The sequence below is a fragment of the Bipolaris maydis genome (genome assembly GCF_028858645.1).
Source record: "Bipolaris maydis strain C4 unplaced genomic scaffold PSV08scaffold_15, whole genome shotgun sequence".
Lineage (NCBI taxonomy): Eukaryota > Fungi > Ascomycota > Dothideomycetes > Pleosporales > Pleosporaceae > Bipolaris > Bipolaris maydis.
The window spans coordinates 936,420-959,531 of record NW_027093871.1 but is presented as its reverse complement, the minus strand read 5'-3'; the positions used below and the strand labels follow the sequence as shown (position 1 = coordinate 959,531).

Sequence of the window (23,112 nt, the reverse complement as noted above, 5' to 3'; positions counted from 1 at the left end):
ATGTAGCGTCTAAGACGAGTGGTGGGTACCAGATTTCTCAAGTGTATTTTATGGTGCACCAATGCTAGCGAGGGGAATTGGCGTCAGGTCGGTTGGGTGGGATGGATCACGACCTAATGTCAGTGTAAGAAAGGGGTCTTGGTCGGAACCTGGATTTCCACAGCTTGCGTGATATGATCGTTGGAAACACATTGCAAGATATAGGCACTTTGTATGATGGGTTGTTTGTGTGTATAAAGGTTTTTATTTTTATTTTTATTTTTATTTTTTTATTTTATTTTGGGGGGGGGGGATTGTTTGTCGTCATGTTACCCAAACGTGGTGTTGCAACGATGTATCCATTTAACTTGTTGACCAAGTCCAGTAACATTGTATGTAAGACTTCAAGCCCAGTCACTCCTGAAAGTCCGAAATATCCATACCCTCTGAACCGTCGACATCATCATAGCCCTCGTCCTTGATCTCCCGGTCGTAGCCCTCGTTGCCATCCATTTCCTCGTCCTCATCGCCCTCCTCGCTCTCAATAATTTCGCCATCTTCGCTTTCCTCCTCTTCTTCCATCTCCTCATCCCCATCCTCACTCCCATCCCAGAACTCACCCTCAAGCACCGCACCTTCTCCCTCGCCCTTGTTCTCCACCGCATCAACTCCAGGCGCCCGCGCCTCGCGCCATCCTTGCTCAAACCTCTTCCTCGCAACGACCCTCTCAATCGCCGCCAGAATATCCCCTTTCCTCCATAGATGTCGTAGTTTCTTGTACACAAATGCAACGTCGCGTTCTATAATCTCCTCATCGGTAGCGTCGAAGAGCGTGAGGTTGCACACAGGACACGCGCAGCTGATGTCGAGCCATGCGAGCAGACATTCTTTGCCGACGATGTGGTTGCAGAGGTTGATGCGTGTGGCGGCGTGGGGAGGGCGCTGGGGAATTGGCTTGGGGAATTTGGCAAGGGGGACGGTAGGGTTTGGCAATGTACCTACTTGAGATGGCGCTTCCGAAGCTATGTGTGGCGTCTCTGCTGCGAGACTGAGGGGCATGGTGAGAGGGAGAGTGCAGATGGTGCAGTTTTCTGAGCGGCGATGGAGTGAGGGCTCGATCGGTGAGAGACCGAGGATAACGAAGGCCTCTTTGCCAGAAAAGAGAGGCATGGTTTGATTTTGGGTTGATGGATTTGGTTGCGGTGGAATTGATTGGAAGGCTTTTGGGAGTGTCTTTTTGTGTTGTGGGATTTGTTGGGATGCAAAGTATAGGGCAGTGAAAGTGAGAGTAAACAGTTTGAGGCATGTTGCTAGGATACCAAGTGACGGCAACGCAGGATGATGTTTACAAATTACTGTCGTTGTTATTGCTGACGAGAAATGGGTTCGTAAATGCTTTCCGTATTTGATATTTGTCTTATTGTTATTGAGCTTAACTATGTTTCGTGGCATTTTATTCATAGTTGTTTTACATTTTAAGATGCAAAACAATCGCACACGTAAACAGCAAGTCCAATGACACAGTGCCATACGTCACCCAGAATCACATGCAAGCGTAGGAAATCGCGTAGTGTTTTGCTCCAGCTTCATTTAAATAGTTCCACCATATCTCACACATTCATATCATATTCCACTAAGATCAGGTCCAGAATAAAACACTCTCTCACTCTCTATACTCAGTCTGATTCACTGCAGATGATTTGCCAAGACAAGGAAACATTGAATTCATTCATTGATTGTGGCTGCTGATCCCCAATTGTAATGTCCGCAAACATGAAGAATTGCACATGCGGTTTGGAATTCCGTGCTCTCGAGACAAAACAAACGCCTGACCCAATCATTAAGTAGCTAATCCCACAATCACAGTGTTGTCTAAGAAAAGATGAATGATCAGATAAATATGATCAAGTAATCATAATACTGCGATGATATCTCGAACGCCCCAAGTCAAACACTACCCTAAACCTTCATCAACAGAGAAAAGCTATCCAAATGCTTGTCGATACATTGATTCATAACGCTCACGGTAACGCCAAACCCAGTAAAACACAAATGCCAACCACACTGTCCTCGTTTCGTGCAAACGTCAGGAATATTACTCGAACCCACCCCCGAGATCACTCAATACACTCCTCATACCCTTCTTCCTCCCACCTTCAACCTTCTTCCTGAGCGCCTCCTTCCTCTTTCCTTCCTTCTTCTCCAACAACTGCCTGCGCTCTGCTTCTCTTGCTTGCGCGTGGATATTGCTGCGTCCAGTACCGCCTCTTCTAACACCCGCTTCCTTGGGGGCCGAAGCAGAAGCACTACTGCCACTAGAGCGCTCACTGCTGATAGATAGATTACTGGTAGCCTGACGGATGAGCGAGGGCATACGGAAGCCTGGTCCAGTAGCCACACGCGTCGGGTTGTGGAAAGCCATGTTTGACTCTGCACTTGCAGTAGATTCTTCGACTGTGGATTGCCGACTTAAAGTCAGGCGGTCAATGATTGGCTTTCGCTGAGGAAACTGCTTGCTAGCGTGTGTCGGCTCCTCGTCTTCCTCGGCGTCTGATAATTGCGAGTCTGGGATCACAACGCGTGGGTCTTCGATAAGCTCTGAAATAGAGTGCTTGACGTCGTCGGCTGTAAGCGGTTTGCGACTTAGTGCGTCAGACGCGGCTGTGCGGCGCATGTGTGGAGGTGGACGGTTTTCTTTCTGTGAGCTCTCGGACTTGCGTTTCAATGGACTGTTTCCTGACGTAGAGAGGCTCTGCGAGTCTGGTATGGCAATGTCATCGTCTTGGTTTTGTGGTTGAGGCTGAGACTGTGAAGAGTCCACATCCATCTCCTTCTCAGGTATGTTGAGGTAGTCGTATTCACCTTCGTCAGCAAAGTCGGCAAGTGTGTTAAAGAAGGCCTTCTTCTTGTCATCGTCAGCGAGGGCCTTGACCTTTTGGTCCTGCAACAAGGCATTGGTCTGCTTTTGGAACGCTGCACGCTTCTTGCGCTGGCGCATTTCGGCTTCGTCTTCAGAATCGGACATGTCAAAGCCATCGTAGCCACCTGCATGCCTGCGTAGACCGCCTTTGCTTTGCATTTTCTTGTAAAGCTCGGCAAGCTGCTTCTCATCGTCTTTCTTTGTTTTGTCGCTGCGATAAATTAGTACTTGACTTTATGAACTATGAGACACGTAGCTGCACTTACGCATAGAAAGCGGCGATTTGACGTTCGTCGACCTTGATATCGTTGTGATCAATCATGGCCTTCAGCTCTTCATCTTCCTCTCCCTCTTCGTCGTCACTAGCACCTCCAAGGCCAGCATATTCATCCTCGGACTCTTCAGCTTGCTCCATGACGGCTTCTCTTGCCATACTGTTCTTCTTGTCAAATTCTTCGACCGCCTTTGCCTTCTTGGCCGCTTGCTGCATCCTTCTGAAGGCATCCTTGCTAGGCTTAGGTGGTCGTTGAATGTCATCTTCACTTTCTTCTTGTTCTTCATGATCTTCCAGGTCTTCCTCTACATCAGAAAATTCTACAGTCATCTCCCGTCTTCCTCGTTGAAGCTTGCCCTTTCTTTGCTTGATCGGAGACTCAGTAACAGTCATCATGACAGTGTCAACAGTGGATGGGGGTGGAGCGAGACCTGCTGGCGAACGCGAGAAGGAAAAGCCGGCGTCTTGGGTTGGCTCAAAATCGTCCGGTTGTGTCTGCGAGAAGGTGGGTGAAGTCTTGACCACCTGGCTAATACCCAAATTCAAATTGGACTCGGGGCTAGTTCGTGAGGTCTTTTGTGGTGACATTATGGATTGGCTGTTGGGAACCATGAAGTCTGATGCCTGGCTGAAAGGCACAACAGGCTGAGTTTCGGGCAGATTTCGCAAGAATTCGAGAGAATCTTGCTCAGTATCAACAACAGGCGCAGACCGAGACTCTGACTCAAGCTCGGCCATTGTGCCTGCGAACATTTGCGTGAGGCCTACATCGGCGTTGGCTTTACCAAAACCAAAAGCGGCCATTGCATCATCTTCAGTCGCTGGTTGGGTTGGAGTGGCATTCTTGACGGTTTCGGTGTCGCTTTCATCTTCGTCTTCGATGACTCGATTGCGGGCTCTGTTGACCGTTCGCCTCCGAAGAGGTACATTCATATCATCGTCTTCCATGTGCACATCTCCGTCGTCATGAGGTGTTTGATCCACCTCTCCTGACTCCTCATCCCCATCAACCATCTTATCAACAGGCTCGTCAGTATCTTCTGTCTGACCGCCCTCAGCACCATCAAGAGTTTCGGTTTCTTCATCTTCGGACCCAGAAAGCTCGATTTCTACTTCTTCCTGGTTCTCATCGTCATCGTCATCACCATCTGCGTCTTCCTCTCCGCTTCCGATATAATCGCCGTCTTCTTCGTCGCTAGACGGAAGTTCGTCTAGCGTTTCACCATTTTGCTTGGCCTCGTTCTTTTCTCTCTTGGCGAGCTGGAGGTCTTCCTGCCTTTGCTTTTCGAGCATGGCCACCATGTCGTCGATTTCCTCTTGGCGCTTTTCTCTCTCCTCTTCGGTTTCGGGATTGTGGCCTCGTTTGATGAGGTCAGCGATTCTCTCCTCTCGGGCTTTGGCAGTCTGTTGACGAGCCTTTTGAGCCAATAAAAGCTCCATTTCGCCACGAGTGACAGACTTTTGACCTTTCTTGACCTTTGGAGGTGATTTTGCCAATTGAGCAAGAGCACGCAGGTGTACGAGGGAGCCAACTTCATCTTTTTTCTTGACGGGCAATCGATCGAAGACAGGGAATCTGCTTTTTGGCTGTTTCACAGATATATCATCGTCTGAGTCTGAGAGCTCCACCATATCGTCATCCTGAGCAGTCTTTGTATCCGTTACAGTATTTTGTTGCGTTGATGTCTCTTTTTGTTTCATCCAAGGATGCTCTGGAAGATGTTGGAACTCTGGTGCTCTTCCTTTGCCCTTATCAAGCTTGGCGGACTGTAGAGAGTGAATATCGTTCTGTGTCTCCGACGTCATATCAACAGTCTTCTCATCGCTCGGCACGGTGTGCATTTCCACGTCGTGTTCTTGTCTTGATGGGCTTTTCGGCTGAGCATCATGCGCTTGGTTCACCTCTGCGTCAGAAGAGGTCAACGCTGAGCTTGGATCAGGTGTTGGAAGCGCTGCGGCATCGGTGTTTGGCGCTTGAAAGTTGAACTTTTTGAAGAGATCCTGAGTTGTGAAGCGTTTTTTCGTCTTTGCCTGGTGCGTGAGCTGCATATTGCGACTGATACGCTGCTGGTCCCGGGCCATTGCCTCCATGGCTTTCTTCCCTGCTTTTCGAGTTGGCTTGGCTTGTTGGGTAAGCCGTCTGCCGCTCTCGCCATCTGTGTCGCTTCCAGATCCCTCCTCGGCCCGACGCCGCGTGGTCTTATTGGACTTTTTCTGCTGTGCCTCCTGATCCTGTTGCTTTGCCAGCCTCTCCTCACGGATACGTCGTACTCGCTCTTGTAGGTCTGCATTGTGTACGGGCTGTGATGATTCCGAATCGGAGCCAGCATCTATTGCTGTCCTGGACTTATCCTTGATTGGCGAGGGATGTGGCGTGATAAAAAGACCTGGTGATGCTGTCCGTGATCGTACTTTTGGCGATGGTGAGGCACGAGGGCTCACGGTTTTTGTTCTTTTCGTAAATGATTTGCGAACGTTAGCGCGCACAGGCATTTCGTCTTCATCATTGCTACTTTCAACAGTAGCAATGACATGTGGGCGTCCCTCTGCTGGTTGTGGAGCTGATTCGGCCACCGCTGAAGTCTTGCTGGCAGCCAATCGTTTCTTCATGAGTTCGTATGCATCTTCTCCGTCGCTCTCGTCTACGTCATTGGCTGTGTCTGTATCCAACTGTGGGCGTATTGCCATTGCGAGGGGTTTCGACAGGACAATGGGAGCAGGTGACTCGTCTTCAGATGCTGAGCTGCCATTATCAGACTCAGCCTCGCTTTCTGAAGACTCGGCTGTGGGTTTCCGTAGTGCTGCAAGGAGCTTTGTTCGAGGCTTTGCGGACGCGTCCGGCACGCGTGCTGGTGAGTGTGACATGGGCGCTGCTGCCTCTGAGGGTTGTTGCCTTGATTCGATGCTGGCAGGTGGTTGTTGTCTGACCAAGTTGACGTCGTGGATTGCGGGGCACGACGGTGTGAAGTTGGTATCAAATGGCGTCGCAAGGCGTGTGGAGGGTCGGGTAGACTGTTGGCGAGAAAGCCCAAGGCCAAAGAGTTGATGCAAAAGCGTCTTGGCCTTTTCGTCGGTATCGGAAACGAACAGCAATGAATTGTGTGCCCGAGTGTGGTACGGTCAATTGCAGACACATACACTTGGACTGCGAGCGTGATTTCCCAGAGTTGGAATACGTACGCGACGCGACGCGACGCGACGCGCCGCGCCGCGACGAGTTGGACGGTCTAACCGCATGTGGCTCTAAAGTGGCGCGCTATGCCAATTGGGCCTTTTGGATCGAGCGCTTCTTCCACCACACCCATGGTGCTTGACGCCATTGCTTGCATGAGTCGTCGCATCGCAGTAGGGAGCCATCTGCATGATCAAAGCACACATGCCATGTCCACACATACTCGATTAAGCCAACCGTCTTCCTTTTCTAGTCTCACTCGGTTGGAGGCTACTCCAACAGACACGCAACCGTGTTTGTCACCCAAACCTGTGTTCGGGTCTGCTGCTCCATGTAATAATACGCCGCAGGCCCTCCTATTCGTTCACCACCATCACCACCACCACCACCACCACCACCCACCACTCGCTCATGACACATGTCCACCTACCATTGCATGTTTGGTGTCAGCATATCAGGCTTTGTTATGGTGGTGGTTTGGCAAGCTCCGCGCAAACCGGGCCACTCGATCCGTTGCCTAGCCTCTCACGCGTCGACTTTTGTGTTTTTATCCATTTACCCAAAATTTCGATCGCTGGTCCACTTCGTGTTAAGCCATCGGATGACATCCACCGTCCTCAATGTCGCCTCAGCCCAGCCTCTGCTTTCGCTCCCACCCGGAGCGGGGCGCCGCTTTGAGATAGACTCAGCCACCGAGCACGCCGTCGTCCGCCGGCAGCATGAATGCATACTTCCATGCAATCAATCTCTCTAATTGCCTCGCTCCCACTCCGCTGCCCGTCCGAGATCGATCACCGACCGATACCAGCACTGGGACTTTCCGTGAAACATGACGCCTCTTCACGCCCGCGCCACTGTGCGCTGTAGTAAGCAAGTATACAGTATACGCCGGCCCGCTCGAGCTTTGCTCCCACTCTGCCAATTTCTCGCAATTGACAGCTTGATGCTGTGGGTGACATGCAGGCTTGACCAGCAATTCCCTCGCATAAACTCTGACGCTTCCCCGGCAAGAGGGCGTCGAGGCACACGCCGCGCATGTACTGTTGGATGCTGTGCCGCATGACTTCTGCATCTCCGGCTTACTTTTACATACTACACTGATGGAGCGGCCGTCAAAGCCCTCTTTACACCACGTGTGTTTCGACTCATGCAGGCCGATGGTCCAAGCAGCCCGTAGTCGTTGTTTTACAGACGTCTTGCCTGTTGAGAGCGGACCATTGCCGCGGGCCAAAAATAGGACAGCTTGCCCTCACCGGCAGCAGTACCCCAGAAAGACGGTTGCTAGTTAGGCAGATCCTGCAAGGAATGCTTGATTGCAAAAATGTCTCCCTGACGGACACGAGCGATCATTCGACGTTATGCGGGATCTGCACCAGTCCTTGCCTTATCTCGCCTCTGGCAGGATGACGACAGGTCTGTTGCTGGCAAAGGGAGCCTGCGCCCCATACACACTTACATATGCAACACGTGATCATCCGTCCCACCCGCCAAACCTAAACCAGCGCCGGTTCTGCACCCGTGGGGCCCAGAAAGCGCCCGTTGCCCATCGTCGTTCGTATTGCGTCGATGCCCTCGGGTGATACTGTTGCAAGGCACCAGGTGTGCCGTATTTGTTCTGCCGACGCAAACCATTGTCGACGTCTCCCTCTCCGTCTCCTGAGCAGCATCCAACCCAGCCTCCTACGCAGCACTGCCACGAGAGCCACCTTTTTTGCATACACGCATCCTGAGACGCCCTCGGATCAATGTCCGAGTATGCGCTTTTGCTACGGCACGATGGATCGGTGGTGGTGGGGTCAGTTGGGTTTGCATCATGCCTGATGCAAGCGACGGCTCCAGACGCTCTTTAGGCGTTGGAGAGGCATCGAGCAGGGTTGGACGGTACAACAGCTCCCAGATGGCGAGCAGATGCGCGTTTCACGTTGCGTGCTAAATTACCCCTGAGCACGCTGCCCTAGGCTGGAAGCGCTGGGGTCCCTGCAGCGCCGCCGCGACGATCTCCCTTTAGGACCATCAGGTGGTTGACGCGTCGCCTCCCGACGCTGCTGCTGCTGCAACGCTGCTACGTGTGAACACTGTACTGCCATGCCCACCAGAGCAGCTCCCGCAGCCTCAAAGAAAAAAAAAGTGTCTCCCCGGACCAAGAGTGTGCCTGTCTGCCGCAGCGGCAAGCGTCGATCACGAGCGGGCGTTGCAGCAGACATGGAATTATGTGCCTGCATGTGCCAAGGCAGTCTCCTAGTGCCCTCTTGAAACCCATGAAACAGGCCACGGATCTTGCTCTTCTAAACAAGAGCCGTCCGTCTCCGCCCGGGAAATTGGACGATCAATGTCTTCCTGACGGCCTAAGATCCGAGCTTATACCCATTTGTATATCGTCAAAAGCTTCTCGAACGCTTCCATTTCGCGCGCACTCGCCTCCCTTTACATAGCAACACTGCTCTGCCCGCCCAACACGGCCCGTGAACCCCAAATCTCCGGCATGATACAGGCTTCTGCGCGCATACTTGGATAACATGGAGGCCGACGAGTCTCAACTATACCAGTTCAGCACCCCTCAGCAGAACAACTCGTTCAAACGACCGCGACGCAGCCTGCAAGGCTCCACGCCCTTGACCAGCGTCACCGAAAGCGTCACCTCGTCGCCCCGTCACTCGGGACAGAGCCAGTTCGCGCCCCAGCTCTTTGATCACATCAATGCGCTCAAACACCTCGACGACCAACAGATTTTGCAGTTACTGTCCGTTGCGCGCAATGGAGGTCAGTCGGGCTGCATCTATGATGCCCTGCCTTTTACTTACGCGACTCTAGATGGCATGCGTCGCTCAGGCGCCGACAGGTCGTCAATGTCGACCGTTGGAAGCCGTGCGTCGTCTTATCTGAGCGTACCGTCTAGCAGAGTCCCCAGTATGCTCTCGGATCCGCGTTCATCAATCGCATCGACCGACTCGTCGTACACGCACTACAGCGCTGCTTCGTCGCGCATGTCGACCGCGTCCTCTCGTCTTTCCACAATCTCTACCACGTCAACGCCTGCACCCAAGAATTTCGCGTGCACCTTCTGCGACAAGGCGCTCAAATCGAAGCCGTACTGGAAATCGCACGAGGAGGAGTTCCACGAGCAAAGACTTACTTGGAGATGCCCAGACTGCGAGCAAATCTTCCACGCTGGAAAGCGTTTCCGCGAGCACCATACCAAGCTTCATGTACGTCAACTGAGTAATCATGTCCGCGACCTATCACTAATATCCAAAACAGGGCTGTGAGCACTGCAAGCAACCAAGGGAGAGTGGTCAACCAACGAGCAGGAAAGCATCTCCATGTGTGAAGAAGTACGAAATCGTCATGCATGACAAGGACGCCTGGGGATGTGGATTCTGCGCCTCTCTTCTGACTACTTGGGAAGAGCGCTGCGAGCATATCGCACTCCATTTCGAAGAGAAGGGATCGTCAAAATGGAACTTTACTAATGTTGTTCTCGGCTTGCTTAAGCAGCCAGAGGTGTCTAGCGCCTGGAACCAGATGATGACGGATCGGTATGGAGAAGAACAGAACTGGCCGTCGCTGGCATGGGAGTCGAAAAAGTGCAACCGTTTACGATACAAGCTCGAAACGAAATGGGACACGCGCGTTTTCGACATTGAAAAGTTGGTGCAGGACACCTTCGACTTGGCAGAGATCGAGGCCAAAGACGTTGAATCAGCAAGCGAAGCTACTCCTGATGTTTCCGAGTCGAACGATGCTAGCCAGGGCGAAATGGTGGAATTCAAACTGGAGGCTTCTGACTTGGCGCCTGACTTTGGAACTGACAACAGGCTCCAGAGCTCACACGGTCTTCCGCAGGAGCAGATAATGATGGACATTGACCCAGTAGAGCCTCCGCAGACGATGCAGCAGCAAGAGATGGCCCAGTCGCAATGGCCTGTTAGCACAGACATGTCTCACGGCGGTATGAGCGCCGCAACCGGCATGGATGGGTTCAACGCGTTCGACACCAGCATGACATCGATGTCAACAGATTTTTCTCAACCAATGGCCCAAAATTTCCAGCCACAACCACAAGGCTGGCCAAATGCAGGCTTTTCATCGACACCTGACCTCCTCAACTACCAACAACAAACGTCGTACATGGACTTTCAACAGGCCAAGGAGATTGTTTCTGTACCGACCTCTCAGTACGCCAACTTTGCGCACTACCCACGGCAAAGCCTTCCGCCAAACTTTCTTCAACAGCAGCAACAACAGCAGTCTCAAGCCCCTAGTACGCCAACATCGCGCCGTTACGTCCCAAGGTTGATCAACATATCGAACAACTCGAGCCACCGCGGTATCCAGATGGACCAGCCACCTCCACCCCCACCGAAAGACGAGCACCAAAATCGATTCTCAAGGCTAATTATGAGGCGGCGTCCCAGCAACATTTCGCAACATAGCCTGGCATCTCACCGTGAAATGGGCGGTACATGGGGCGACGAGCTAAACTGGGGTTAAACCTTGGAAACCATCCAATAATCAATATTCCAAGACATATCTCATCAAACTTGTCAGACCGGCTGGTCCGGCACTGGCACACCCACCCTCCTTTAAACAACAAAAACCTTGCAAAAAAAAAACACATACATCACCGCAAACAAGGTGACTCCGAACCTCGCTCCGATATCATCGAAGCGAGCTACACGTCACCTCAACGGCGCCAACCCCCCCGACCCTGCATCTCTGCAGCCTTTTCTCCTTACGTACACAACAGTCACACGCACGTCTCCTTTTTTTATTCATTCGACCAAGCAGGATAGGATTCTGATGGGGTCAGAGGACAGTGAAGGAAGGAGAAGAGGAATATACCCATTTATGCAGCGTCTTCTTTTTGAATTTTTTCATCTTTTTTTTAACCCCAGTTCCTGATTTTTCTTTGGTCCATTTATTATTTTACGTAGCAGCGGTTCTCTTTTTTACTTTTTTTTTGAAAGCTTGCCAGTTGCTTTCACACAGCACATAGCTCAATACTTCACTTAATACCCCCTTTACTTTCCTCCCCTCTCCTCACTCACATACTCACACATTCACACTTTTTTCTCCTACTTCCCTTTGTTATTTCCTCTCACGCAATGCGATTGATGTAATGAACGTGTGGTACTTGTTTCGGGAATCTAGATGCGGGGACTTGGGTAAACTCTGGGGGTTAAATTTCAGACTAGGGTCAGATACCATATAGAAAGATTTTTTTGGAATTTTTCTAACACCTTGGGCCCAAAATAGCCCTTCCCGTGCTCCAACATACTATCACTACTTCTACCCACACCGTTTTGGGCCCCACAAACCAGGCAGACAAGCACCACATTATCACGTGAGACATTACACGAAAGAGGAACGTGGGGTCCCAAGTCCCTCCCAAATTAAAATCACTTGCTATTTCCAACTCGGTAGTATGTGGAGGCGCGCCCACCCGCTCATACTACCCGGTACGTATTCCGAAACGAGTCTCCTCATCTCTCCGTCGTCTTTCTTAGCGCCACCCTTCTCTCAGCCCTTTTCCCATGCGCCCCTCCCACCTCTCACCCCAGGCGGCATTACTTTTACAGTCTCACCGTCTTACCAAGCAATCAGTCATCATTAATCGTTTCTGCCCCCTCCCTTCCCCCTCCCTTCCCCCTCCCCGCTCTCTCCCAAATCAAATAACTTGATTCGAACAAAACATACTACAACACGCGTTACAAATGGCTGCACCAACCCATGTCACCCTTTTTTTTCTTTGAATCCCCCTCCCCCCCGGTCCCCTTCTTTTCACTTTTTCACTTTAGAAGCGATCCGAGAGGGTGGAAGGGAAAGGGGGGGGGGGGGGGGGTTGCACAGCCACACTCGCGTTTAAACGCCAAAGAAAAGAGTAATAAGTAAGACTTAAAGTATATGTATGTTGCTCTTGTCACTCCCAAGCTCGTTCTTTTTCTTTCCTGCGCAAAGTAATGCCTTAGAAGGACCGAGAAGGGGAGGGGGCGTTGAGGCGAAGTCTTTTGGGGGGGTTGCGTGAGCCTGACCCGAATAACACACAGACCCCTGGGTTAATCTGTGATGGCGGATTAGTGAATGGCGGCGTCATAGGCTTACGCAAGAGTCAATAAAGTTAGAAAGATGATAGGTGGGTTTGTTTGGTGGTGAGAGTTTGGGAGTGGCAATTTTGGCTGCGAGTGGTTTTTTTGGGGGAGGGGGTTTGGGTTTTTGGGTTAGCTGGGGTTTAGATTGGTTGGGGAAGTGAGTTTTTTTTGGCGTTGTCATTTTTTAGTGTTGGTGTGATGGCTTCTTTTTTGTGAGTTTGAAATACAGTTTTGTGTGTCCAAGTATATGCGTTCTCCCCTCTTTCTCACTGCACCTGGTCTCGTATCGAGATATGCTTTTTCTTCTATCGTTTCTAAGTTCTTTCATCTCGATCAGGGCAAGTCTATTTTAGCTGTTGGGTTGCTAACGTGTATTCTTTGTTTTCCCGTTTTGTTTCAGAGTAGTACTAAATACCTAGTGCTAGTGTGGCAAGATGGGATTGAAACGTACGCTACTTACGCGCAAACCCCCTCGCTGGAACACCAAAAGTGTATTCCTTCCTTTGGCCGTTTTTGTTTTTTTCGTCTGGTGTACATTCTGTCTTGCATCGTGTCGCGCGATCGGCGATGTGTACGCGATGTGCTATGTCTCGACCGCGTAACATGTTCATTTGCAGCGGTCCCTTGTCCCTTACCCTCAGGACACCCGAAGATTCTCGGCCTTGGTGCGGCCTTCCAATCATGGTCTTCCGTGGCTCTATCTGGAGTTTCCTGTCTTTAATCGGTCATGCGGCCTAGAGAAGATGTGTAACTCGTCAATAACTGGGCATTGTACACGTGTGCACCCTGGTTCATTCAATAACCGAGATGAGCAGTTCCACATTCGCGGATGTCCGGTCAGCCGCTCAGGCTCTTAATATCTTTCCGTACTAACATCTGAACTAATACACATCATTTGTGTACTCGGAGAAGAGACCGCCGCGTTCATAGGCGATGCGGGGCTTCATGACGCATTGCTCCTTGTTGTTGCCGTGCGTTGTCTTCGTCTCTCCCCCGTTTCACCTTATGACCTCCAAGTAAGACGTGCACTGAATCAAGGCCTTGGTAACCCGGAGCAAACCTTTATACGTGAATAGTGGCTTCATGGCTGAGTCATCTTTCACATGGAAAAAAGGTGTAATAGAAAAATCTTCCCGGAGATGACTTCGTTAGGCTAGACTGTAGAGCCAATGACATTATGCACTAAATATCGAAGATGTCCGCAGCGTTGATAAAACCGAGAGCATTAAGAAGATCTGGCTGGGGCAGGTGTTGCTTACAGCTCCATCGCGGGGTATCAAGTATCTTGGACAATTCTCAAGCCGGAATTTGAGATGTTCGGGCTCAGTGCCGAAATGATCAGGAGTTTCCGATATGCTGCTCTCGAGCCTCTGAATGACAAGAAGCTTCTTTTCTTCATACGAGACAAAGGACTTATCTATCCGATTGGTAGATCTCATCTGAAACGCTTTGTGAAGGGCGCCTATAGAGAATTTCTATGTCAACAATCATTGATGGGATTTCATCATTCCCTTGCCGTGGTACACTGATGCTAGGGGCTTGACTAGAAGAAGCACTCTGCAGAGAGTGTGGTTCGATTTTGCTCAGCAGTGTTGGCGATGTGAAATGACGGGGTAATGCTCAATAATTTTATACCGAGAATTGGCATATGAAAAGAGTAAGAGTGCGCAATACACTTTGATCGCTAATCCCTAGAGTTCACTATAGTGATGTATCGAAGCAACGAGGAAATGAATCTGTGAAGTGCAGAGATGGCGGTATGAAGCATGAATAGATTTATCTGAAGAGGGCTATCGTAAAATGGCATACTTGCTGCTTTTCTCAGACCTATATTTCCACTCTTTGTGCGAACTTGAGCTCAGTAAAGTCTTGTTCACAGTGATAGTAGAAGCACTAGCATATCGGCGAACTGAGAAACACCAATATTTTGAACCTTTTGATTAATTATGATGATTTATTGAACCTAGTGACGCTTACGACAGCTATCATGTCGAGTCACTAGACACTGCATAAAAGGATATGGATCGCCACGTGTCGACCAACTTTATCTTGTACAGTCAGGTGGTTTTTGTGCTGTCATTGGAGAAAACAACTCCAATCGAGATCTCGATCCGAGGTTTGCCAGGAATGGAAATGATTCAAGCAAATATGGTCTCTCTTGGAAGCCAGTAATGCGCACTCCAGAGCCTGGGAAAGGCTGCTTTGATTAACTCCACCCTGTATATCACGCTGGCTTCATTTTAGGGTACTCATATCCTACTCGTAATGCATGTGGAGGCGTGCGTTCAAGGAATGTAACTTATAGTCTTGCATTCAGAGAGTTCGTCGTAATCGGGCAACATATCTTGAATCTCATGCTCTCTGCCAAGCATGTATGCAAGATACAGACATGTTGTCACAAAGCGCAGGCAGAACCATATCCTAAATGAGCACCACGTCAGCTGAAACCTCTTCAGATAAGTCTTTGATGCAACAAAAGACTCTTGATCCGACTCACACAGCAAATACCGTCACGCTGTATGACACCCTCATGATTTCACATCCACCCCGTATCCGCGCCCACGCATCCTCACACCCCCGTTCCAGATACCACGGCCTCAGACTGATGTGCTTAGGATCCGAGAAGTCCCCTGAGTTTTGAAATGCTGCACTAGATGCATAGAGCCCGACAAGAAGTATGTCATACATCGCATTCGTCATGATATTCGCATGAAGGTCGAGAGCGTATCCACTGAGGAAGTTGACTTGAAAGCGCACGATCCATACAAACAGCGTTATGACAGCGATGACCAGGTGAAACACTGTAGAGCTGCTTGCCATGTCAGCCTCCAGTAGATACACATACTGTATATGAGGCCAGTGACGTGAGACTTACCTTTAATCCCAAATCAAGGGTATGGGAGGCGACTCGCGGTAGTTTGCATAGTTGTACACACGCTGCTGGGGATCCGGGTTCCAAGCTTCAGAGCCACCGTTTTGCCATAGGGCGGTACGGAATAGATCGGGGTATGCGGACGCGAAGAGCGAGATAAGTGTGATAGCCAGGACAACGTCCATTAGCATGCCATAGAGGAAGAGTAGGGGCGATATACGGAGCATGGTGACGATGTAGTATGATGGAACTGGGCAAAGGGCCACTATAGACAGATCGACACCTTAATGTGAGCAGAGTGCTCTTAAGCTGCTTGGATAAAAGTACTTGCGTAGTGCGATGGTGCTGCACGTAGCCCATGGGGAAGGGGGCGGGGGTGCACTAGAGAGTATGCGGGTAAAAAAAAAGAGATATGCTGATAACAGTGAAGTGTAAGCTTAAACTCTCTCACACAATGCTGTTGTTGAGGTGTGTAGAAAGTGTGGATATCACAAGGATGGCCTAGCGTGCCTGCCTCTGGTAGGCACGATAATTAGTAAACGCGAGGGTGTGGGTTCTAAAGTTGCGCAAATGCTCTCATCTGAGGACTTGAAGTGGTAACACGCTCTTCTTGGGAGCACCAAAAGGCACAAATACTTTTTGTTTCTGACAATAAGGAGCAGTGCATCAATATGAGTGCATTCGTATTATGAAGGTTGGGGGGTCGGTAGCACTGGGCATGGTCAAACACGTGACAATCTAAGGCACTTGGAAGAAATGTAGCGTGAAGGAGCAAATGAGTAATGTATGTTGGTTTAAACATTGATTAGATTTTAGTGTATGCCGATCAATAGCTGGTATCGGTGGGTGCATGCTTGAATGAACAAGCGAAAGCACAGAAAGTACATGTCGGTGTGTCCCAACTTCTAGGCCCGTCGATCGCGACTGTTGGTGGGGAATAATGTATGTCGTTGCCGTTTAGTGTCTAGTCTCGCGTAAAATGCATCGTTCCCGAGCCTAAGGATTGCTCCTTGATTTCTTCTTTCGTCCCCCCGAGCACAGCAGGGGGTTGGCTTGACGCTCTTCTTTTTTATATCACTGTCATGCAAATCCGTCTTTCTTCTGAGCGCTTCTGCATGCCATCTGCTCCTTCGAGATTACGACTTCTTTTTGGGATCATCCACGGCGCTCTGTCGGCGTGAATCTTCTGATACTTTCTGGTCCGGACTCTTTAAGAAATACCACGCTGCAAATCCGGCGAAAAAGACCATGTTGACTTGATATGTGTAACGGAGGAGGGTGGTGATGTGAGCGTTCGGTCTGGGCGCCATGGCGTGTGCTTGTCGGGTTCGGTGGGTAGTTGTGTGAAGAGGTGTTGATCAAGAGGGATGGTTGATGTGGATGGTTAAGTTCGGCAGTGACGTCATCCACATGCGTTGGTAACGGGAAGATCCGACCGCAGCTGCCGTCGCTGCTGTTGGCACTTGCGGACAATTAGGTTGGCATTCTGCATCCAGTAGCAACACACTCCAGAAACATCTATTCTTTTTCTCAACACCGAAAGGCATCAGGCTCGGGTTTGTATAATCTTGATATAATTATCACTCTAAAATCACAGCCGGTCGAGATTGTACTCTTTGGTGATTTTGATCTCGTTCGCGCCTAGAGATCCGGTCCGCTCAAGGGTATCCGAATCGCTAGTCAGGGTGACGAATGCAGCGGCTTGTGGTTTCGAGGCATGCGGCATCCATTGCGAAGGTTCATTCAAATTCGATGTAGAAGAACCACTGCTCGTCGTCCGGAACTTCAGTCGTCGGAGACCGTGACTTTCATTGGACGCGATTGGAGAAGCCCTACGCCAGGATGGCAACGAACGAACATTAGGAACACAGCAACAGACAATTCCGACAGCAACTTCAATAGGCGAGAAGCAGACGCGCCACCAAGACGCACCAATGGGATCTTCGTCCACATCGCCGAATACGTTGATTGCGCAATCGATGCGCAGGACGGCTAGGATTGTACAGCTGTACACTGTCAATAACTCGTGCACTAGACTGTTGTGCGCTTTGACTTACAAGCATCCGAGGAGGAACAAAATCATGACGGACCACCTCTTCTTGGCCGACAACTCGGCTGCCAATATCGCCGGTACTGGGGCAAACAGGATGACGCTGTTGAAGAAGACATGTAGTGATCCGATGATGATACAGGATTTTTTGCTCTGCAGCTCACACTTTCCAGGTGGGTGGCACATGCTGATCCAGCCGGCAAGCGACCATATGTACCAGATGGAGATCAGCCCTATGGAACACCAGCAAGCGGTCTGGGCAATGCGTTTTTTCTCGTACAGGCGGAGATAGGCCTTGGCGAAAGCGATTTGAACAGTGGCAATGGATGTGGCCCAGCAGATGTCGAGTGCGAATTGTAACTTGAATGCGAGTTAGCGATGAGTTGGCTGCAATGGCTGGCTTCAGACGTACTCGTAGCCAGAAACGATGTACGACGTCGAAGTCCTTTGTCGGGTCCGCCTTGATCTGATCACTTGTCAAGCCCTCGCCACCTAGGAAGACCAAAACGTAAACTATGGTAACTACGACGGAGCTCATAGCCTTTGGAGTGTCAGCCTGATTCAACATGAACCAAGTATTCAGCCTTACCAGAGCAGCCAGCATGAGGATATCCTCGGTCAGCGTGTTGATCCTTCTCACGCTCCTGGTATACCATCTCGCGGCGACAGCGGCCGAGGCTACGACAAGGCAGAGGAGAGGTGCAATAAGCAAAGCCAGTTGCTTTCCATTGATGATGTCAAAGCGATTGTCAGTGATTGAGCCCGCCATGATGACTACAAGGCAGCTTCTGTCCTCACAGCATAACGAGCGTTTTTCTGCGGAATCGTCGCGAAGGGGTTCAGTTGCAGCTGGAGCCGGGGGTATAGTTATAGGCCCCCCACTGCGCGAGCGGCTTACGCAGACAAAAGCCAAATAGGGTGGCTTCCAGTGCCATGGTCCGGGCCAGGGCAGTGTCATGCACCATGCCCGTTGAGTTTACCTTCAACGCCTATCTGGCCGCACTCAGGGTGCTCTGACCCTGCTGGCCATGCGACATGGGGCTGTCGCTGGACGGGCTTTTCGGATGCGAACAAGGTTAGCGTGAGGATGCACGGCGCTGATTTGTTGTACAGCATGCGGGCCGACGCGGTACACGGCTAACTACGCCGCATGCCTGTCAGCCAAGCTTTGCAGCAGCCAGTGAAAAGACAAAACGCCCCTGGCACCAACTCGTATCTCCGCTTCTGGGGGGTGTGCCGGCGCTGACGGACGAGGATCCACCTGAACATGCGCACTAGAATGACAAAAGAAATGCCAGCCTTGTGCTCTTCCGTGGGACTGGGCCGGGCCTCGAGCCCTCTGGTCGTTTCACCACCACGCCTGATGACAGACAACCGACACGTCCGCTACCAGGAACCTCTCCTCGTGTCTATACACATAGCACACCACCCAGACAGACGGCTGTATGTGTGCATCATGGTTGCGGAGCTGCCGGAAACACCGGGCCTCTGCCCTCAGGCTAGCAGTCGTTCTCCTATCCACCATGCCGCCCCAGGCCCAACACCGAGCGCTGAAACAAGCCATGGTGTAGGCCGCCTTCCGATTCGGGCACAATGAACATGGGTTCCCAACTGCAAGCGAAGTGGCGCCTCTCACATACAGCCCAGAACGCGGCCTCGAGTCAGGCTTGACCACACAGCTCTTTTCTTTTCAAGCCCCTCATCTCTGCAACACGGCACAAGTGAGGCCCTCTCGTACCTCCTCGCTGCTCTTCCAATAGGACTCCACCACATTACTCCATACACACGTGGCAAGCACGTTCTGACGCTCATCCTTCAACCTCGAGATCGCCCGTAACCTGGCAAATCTCCGACGTTATACCGTCTGCACCGAGCAGTTTCACCGAAGATGCCCTCCTGAACCACTCTCTTCCCGGGGTACATAGGGCCAGCCTTGCCATGCCTTGCTATTGACTGCCTGTTCCTTCCCCGTCTTTTGAACATGTGCTTCGCTGTGTTTACATACATACATACATGCATGATGCGTACATGCAGCCCCATGACGTTACACAAATGCCTCGGGGCCTCGTGTCCTTAACATCAACACCCTCAGGTTGATAGTCTTTGACCGGTTACTCTTCGCTTACAATCTCGCACCACGGCCTTACCAGCTCGCTCACTTTATTTTTTTCCTATTTCCCGTAGATTTGCGTCATTCAAAAGTCTGTCCCCGACCACATCCTGGCCTTATTCGAGGCAGGGAAGTAGTCTCAAACGTGAGTCTCTCACAAAAGGGCCTTTGTCCGTTGATCTGCACCCTATGATTGGCTTTGTTTGGTCGGGGGCTCACGTCTCTACCGATAGCCACTGTTTGCAACCATGTCCATAAGTCGATCCGCATTTTGAGCCTAGGAGGCCGAGAGTCAGATACGGGTGGCGTGAGAATATACTTTTGATAGCCTCTCTCCCCCACCACCAAAGTTTGGCCGCGCTGAATTGGCTGTCAACGCAGGTCCCAGAACTGAATCGATAACCGCAAACCGATGTATGTGCAATGACGAATTTCATCCGCTTCAAAACTGCAGTGATCGACTTTGCTCGTCATTCCTAGTGGAGTAATGTACTCAGGCGGGGCAGGGGGCGCGCGGACCGCCCGCCTCGAGGCCCAAGGAAACTAGGAAACCGTCACTCCGTACAAGAGTTCGTATAGGTCATTTTCGGTAGGAACTATTTCGGCGCAGCTGATGCTGTGACTAGAGGTGGGTTGGTCAAAACAATTTTATTTGTGTAATCACATGGTGAAGGTGACCATCAACCCAGTCCTCAGGAGCGCACGGCTCGGTAGCATGGCACCCACGTCGTGATACAACCCTGCAAAGGCATCATGCGAGAGCCATGTGTGTGCATCTGATGTTACACTGAATGTCACTCTAGCTTACAACCACTTTTTCCGACAATTCTTACTCTGGTGCAGATACCTGTGGGAACATTGCTGCTGAACAGTCAAAATGAAAGGCATTCTCGCCACGGACTACACTATGCGAGCTATCCAGACAGCTATACGAGGGGGATTATAGTGTAGCAAGTCTGCGCATGGGTTGTGAGTCGACTCCTTGCCTTCATGGGAAGATGTATCGCAGTGACATTCTTTAAGTCCAGTCGTGTATAGCAATGCGATTAGGTTTTCATTCCTTCCCCTATCAATAATACTTACACAAGGCCCCATATTAACTAAACTAGGACATGGTGTATAGAGCTCTGGCAGCTTACAAGGCATAATGAGACGGTGATATTACTAGGAACTTTTCCTTAATAAACCAGCTAATCGGTGCATCGATCACCTCCTGCACCCCGAGACATCCCACGTCGACAAAATTACTCCGTGAGAAAAAAAGGGAAAGACTTCCAGAGGGGCATGACCGCAGATTTTGAGTTGGACGACACGGTCTATTGTTATTACATTTCATCTATATCTCGAAGATCTTCGGGCCGCCAGAGAGCTTGATAGTGTCGAAGAAGGGTCTTTGTCGGCGACATTTGCTGACCTGCGAACGTACTTCCTCAAGTCTTCTGGACTGCTCAAAGCGTCAGGCGATAAAACTTCAGGTGTGCATCAAGACACACATGATCTGGAAAATTATGGGTATGTTTATCTAAAATCTCCAATAGCGTTATTGGCTTAGCAGCACTGTGTGGGGGTAGGCAGTATCGAGCCCCTCCCAACTAGTATCTGCGGTCCGAGTTGCCTCGGCAGCTTCTGTTATCTCTTCTACACCCAGTCCTCCTTTGCTACTCATAGTTTTCTACATCTAGAGCGACAGCCATAAAGAGCATCCCATAAGGAAACCCAACTGCGAGCTAATCAGGGCAGTTTCCCACTTGTTGTCCAGAGCACCACAGCACCAAGCCGAACAAGTACTCAACAATAGCGAAGTTCAACGAAATCAACGAAATCCAGGCTATCACTAAAGCTTTCTGCGCCGCTAGTTTCCGGTCCTCGAACTTGAACAGAAGCATGGTCGCAGTCATGATTGACATGATAGAAACTAACACTGAGTTACAAAGTAGGCCTTCCGAAGCGCTGACAAGGCCCGATTACGCCGGTTGAAACTCGTCACACGTCAACACTACTAGCGAAAAACGAGCTAGCAATGCAGAGTACATTGAATGTCTTGTAAAAAAGCGTAAGTAGAAGCCGCTGGAAGACTAGGCATGCGCGCAAATAACCAGGTTCCTTGCTAGCTGTGCTCGGTTATCGAATTGGACTCTGGCAAAGCGGCAGTAACCGCATGCTTCCATTTTAGCCTCTCCACCATGCTTGTTCATCATGGTGAGATGGGGTTGACAGGTTTCTTCGGGGGGATGCGTGACTAAGGCATGTGGCTAATAGAGTGGGAAACATTTTTTTTTAGTTTACTATGGCCAACGTCAGCCACCGGTCAGAGCAGAGGCCGCGTATTCCGAGGCTGCAAGGCGCACGCAGTGTGGAGCGCCAGGCAGTGCAGGTGCAGAGCTGATGGATGGGTTGGCGGGGTTGTTTGAAGAAGAGAAAGCCTATTGCGTCGCTTCAGGCCGGCCCCCACGTTCCAGCAAGGGCTAAAGCGAAGGTAGGATGACACGCCTGTGTCCCAGCATGTCTCACTTGATTTGCCATCATACAAAGCCCCCAAACTTTGATTTTTCCTCGCTTGCAGTGGTAGACGCTCCGAAACCTAAATTGGGAGACGATCCTTTCGCCTATATGCTTTGCTTCCTGGGTTATAGAGGCACGGTATTCAACGTCCCAGATGCTGCAAGGTAATCTTTCATTCTATTTTCATCTTCGTGTAGCCGATACTTGCTGGGTTGTTGCATGAAGATGGCAATCGTGATGTTGACGCCAATTCTTTAAAGAGCTGGGGTCTTTTTGAAACGCTTTTTCAAATACTGCATGACTCACTCAGCAGCACTTGATCACAATCACTACCAATTTAATGATTCAAGTATGCTGCCTATAGACAATTGGTGCTACACAACTTCCCAGGGACAACCGATGGAGAAGGTAGCTCCGGTACTTACATGAGAGGGATTCTGCAGCTCGATATCGTCATGCGAATTTGCCATGTGCATGCTAGAAATATCCTTACGGCCGATAACATGAAACCCCGGGGATCTGCATAGTAGCTTTGTAATAATGAGACAAGGTGTAAGGCGTGCAACATCAAAGCTTCAAGAAACCTTGATTTGTATTAGGTTGATGCAACAATACTAGGAAGTGCTAGTCTCACGTACGTACTGTCGGCATTCAATGGTGCCCCTGCTACTGCCCAGTTCAATCTACAAGTAGGCAAGGACCATTAATGATAAGCAATATTAAGCTTCAATTAGTGCCTTTGCTCCGTAGCCTAATCCGTTGACACCAAATAAATGCATCTGCAGATTGCAGACAGACACCGACCCTGGACACTTGTACAGCCGAACAGACACGAAGTCATGAGTAAGATTGAAATCTCCTATGACGCATGCATGCTGGCGTTGCGGTTGCTGAGAACCGAGGCAGGATTCAGGGGTCAGCTGTCAACATATCTTGAGGACTGGCTGCAAGATAGTCTGTTTTATTTAGCGAACCCTAACCGCATAGGTGCCCAGTGCTATACTATAGAATACCCAAATTTGAGTACTCAAGTCGCAATCTAACTTACTCCTAATGACGGAACACATCACATGTTGGGGGACTTTGAAGCCTTTCTCGTGTTACTCCTATCGCCTGCTTTGAGAAGATGTAAACAATCTTCGTC

General features: G+C 50.4%; 6 protein-coding genes across 6 annotated transcripts; 1 reads left to right on the top strand and 5 right to left on the bottom strand.

Moving 5' to 3' along the window:
• Positions 1-393: 393 nt before the first annotated feature.
• Positions 394-1,149, bottom strand: PSV08DRAFT_251617 (uncharacterized protein; the record flags this gene model as incomplete). The annotated part of the gene is made up of 1 exon (XM_066092448.1): positions 394-1,149. One exon carries the CDS (start codon positions 1,147-1,149, stop codon positions 394-396), a length of 756 nt encoding a protein of 251 aa, XP_065948148.1.
• A 724-nt stretch (positions 1,150-1,873) lies between these two features.
• Positions 1,874-6,038, bottom strand: PSV08DRAFT_412398 (MRC1-like domain-containing protein; the record flags this gene model as incomplete). The annotated part of the gene is made up of 3 exons (XM_014225636.1): positions 1,874-3,110; positions 3,166-5,569; positions 5,606-6,038. The coding sequence occupies 3 exons, from the start codon at positions 6,036-6,038 to the stop codon at positions 2,075-2,077; spliced, it is 3,873 nt and encodes a 1,290-aa protein (XP_014081111.1). The 3' UTR covers positions 1,874-2,074.
• A 2,823-nt stretch (positions 6,039-8,861) lies between these two features.
• PSV08DRAFT_365827 (uncharacterized protein) lies at positions 8,862-10,948 on the top strand (the record flags this gene model as incomplete). The annotated part of the gene is made up of 3 exons (XM_066093102.1): positions 8,862-9,105; positions 9,157-9,551; positions 9,604-10,948. 3 exons carry the CDS (start codon positions 8,862-8,864, stop codon positions 10,834-10,836), a joined length of 1,872 nt encoding a protein of 623 aa, XP_065948147.1. The 3' UTR covers positions 10,837-10,948.
• A 3,979-nt stretch (positions 10,949-14,927) lies between these two features.
• Positions 14,928-15,497, bottom strand: PSV08DRAFT_188375 (uncharacterized protein; the record flags this gene model as incomplete). The annotated part of the gene is made up of 2 exons (XM_066091972.1): positions 14,928-15,246; positions 15,343-15,497. 2 exons carry the CDS (start codon positions 15,495-15,497, stop codon positions 14,928-14,930), a joined length of 474 nt encoding a protein of 157 aa, XP_065948146.1.
• Positions 15,498-16,084: 587 nt separating this feature from the next.
• Positions 16,085-16,792, bottom strand: PSV08DRAFT_333352 (uncharacterized protein). The gene has a single exon (XM_066092748.1). The coding sequence runs from the start codon at positions 16,614-16,616 to the stop codon at positions 16,443-16,445; it is 174 nt and encodes a 57-aa protein (XP_065948145.1). The 5' UTR covers positions 16,617-16,792; the 3' UTR covers positions 16,085-16,442.
• On the bottom strand, positions 16,757-18,186 carry PSV08DRAFT_16846 (uncharacterized protein). Its single transcript, XM_014225633.2, has 4 exons — positions 17,946-18,186; positions 17,769-17,897; positions 17,364-17,716; positions 16,757-17,312 (listed from the first exon to the last, which is right to left on the bottom strand). Exons 1-4 carry the CDS (start codon positions 18,123-18,125, stop codon positions 16,898-16,900), a joined length of 1,077 nt encoding a protein of 358 aa, XP_014081108.1. The 5' UTR covers positions 18,126-18,186; the 3' UTR covers positions 16,757-16,897.
• Between the last annotated feature and the right edge of the window lie 4,926 nt (positions 18,187-23,112).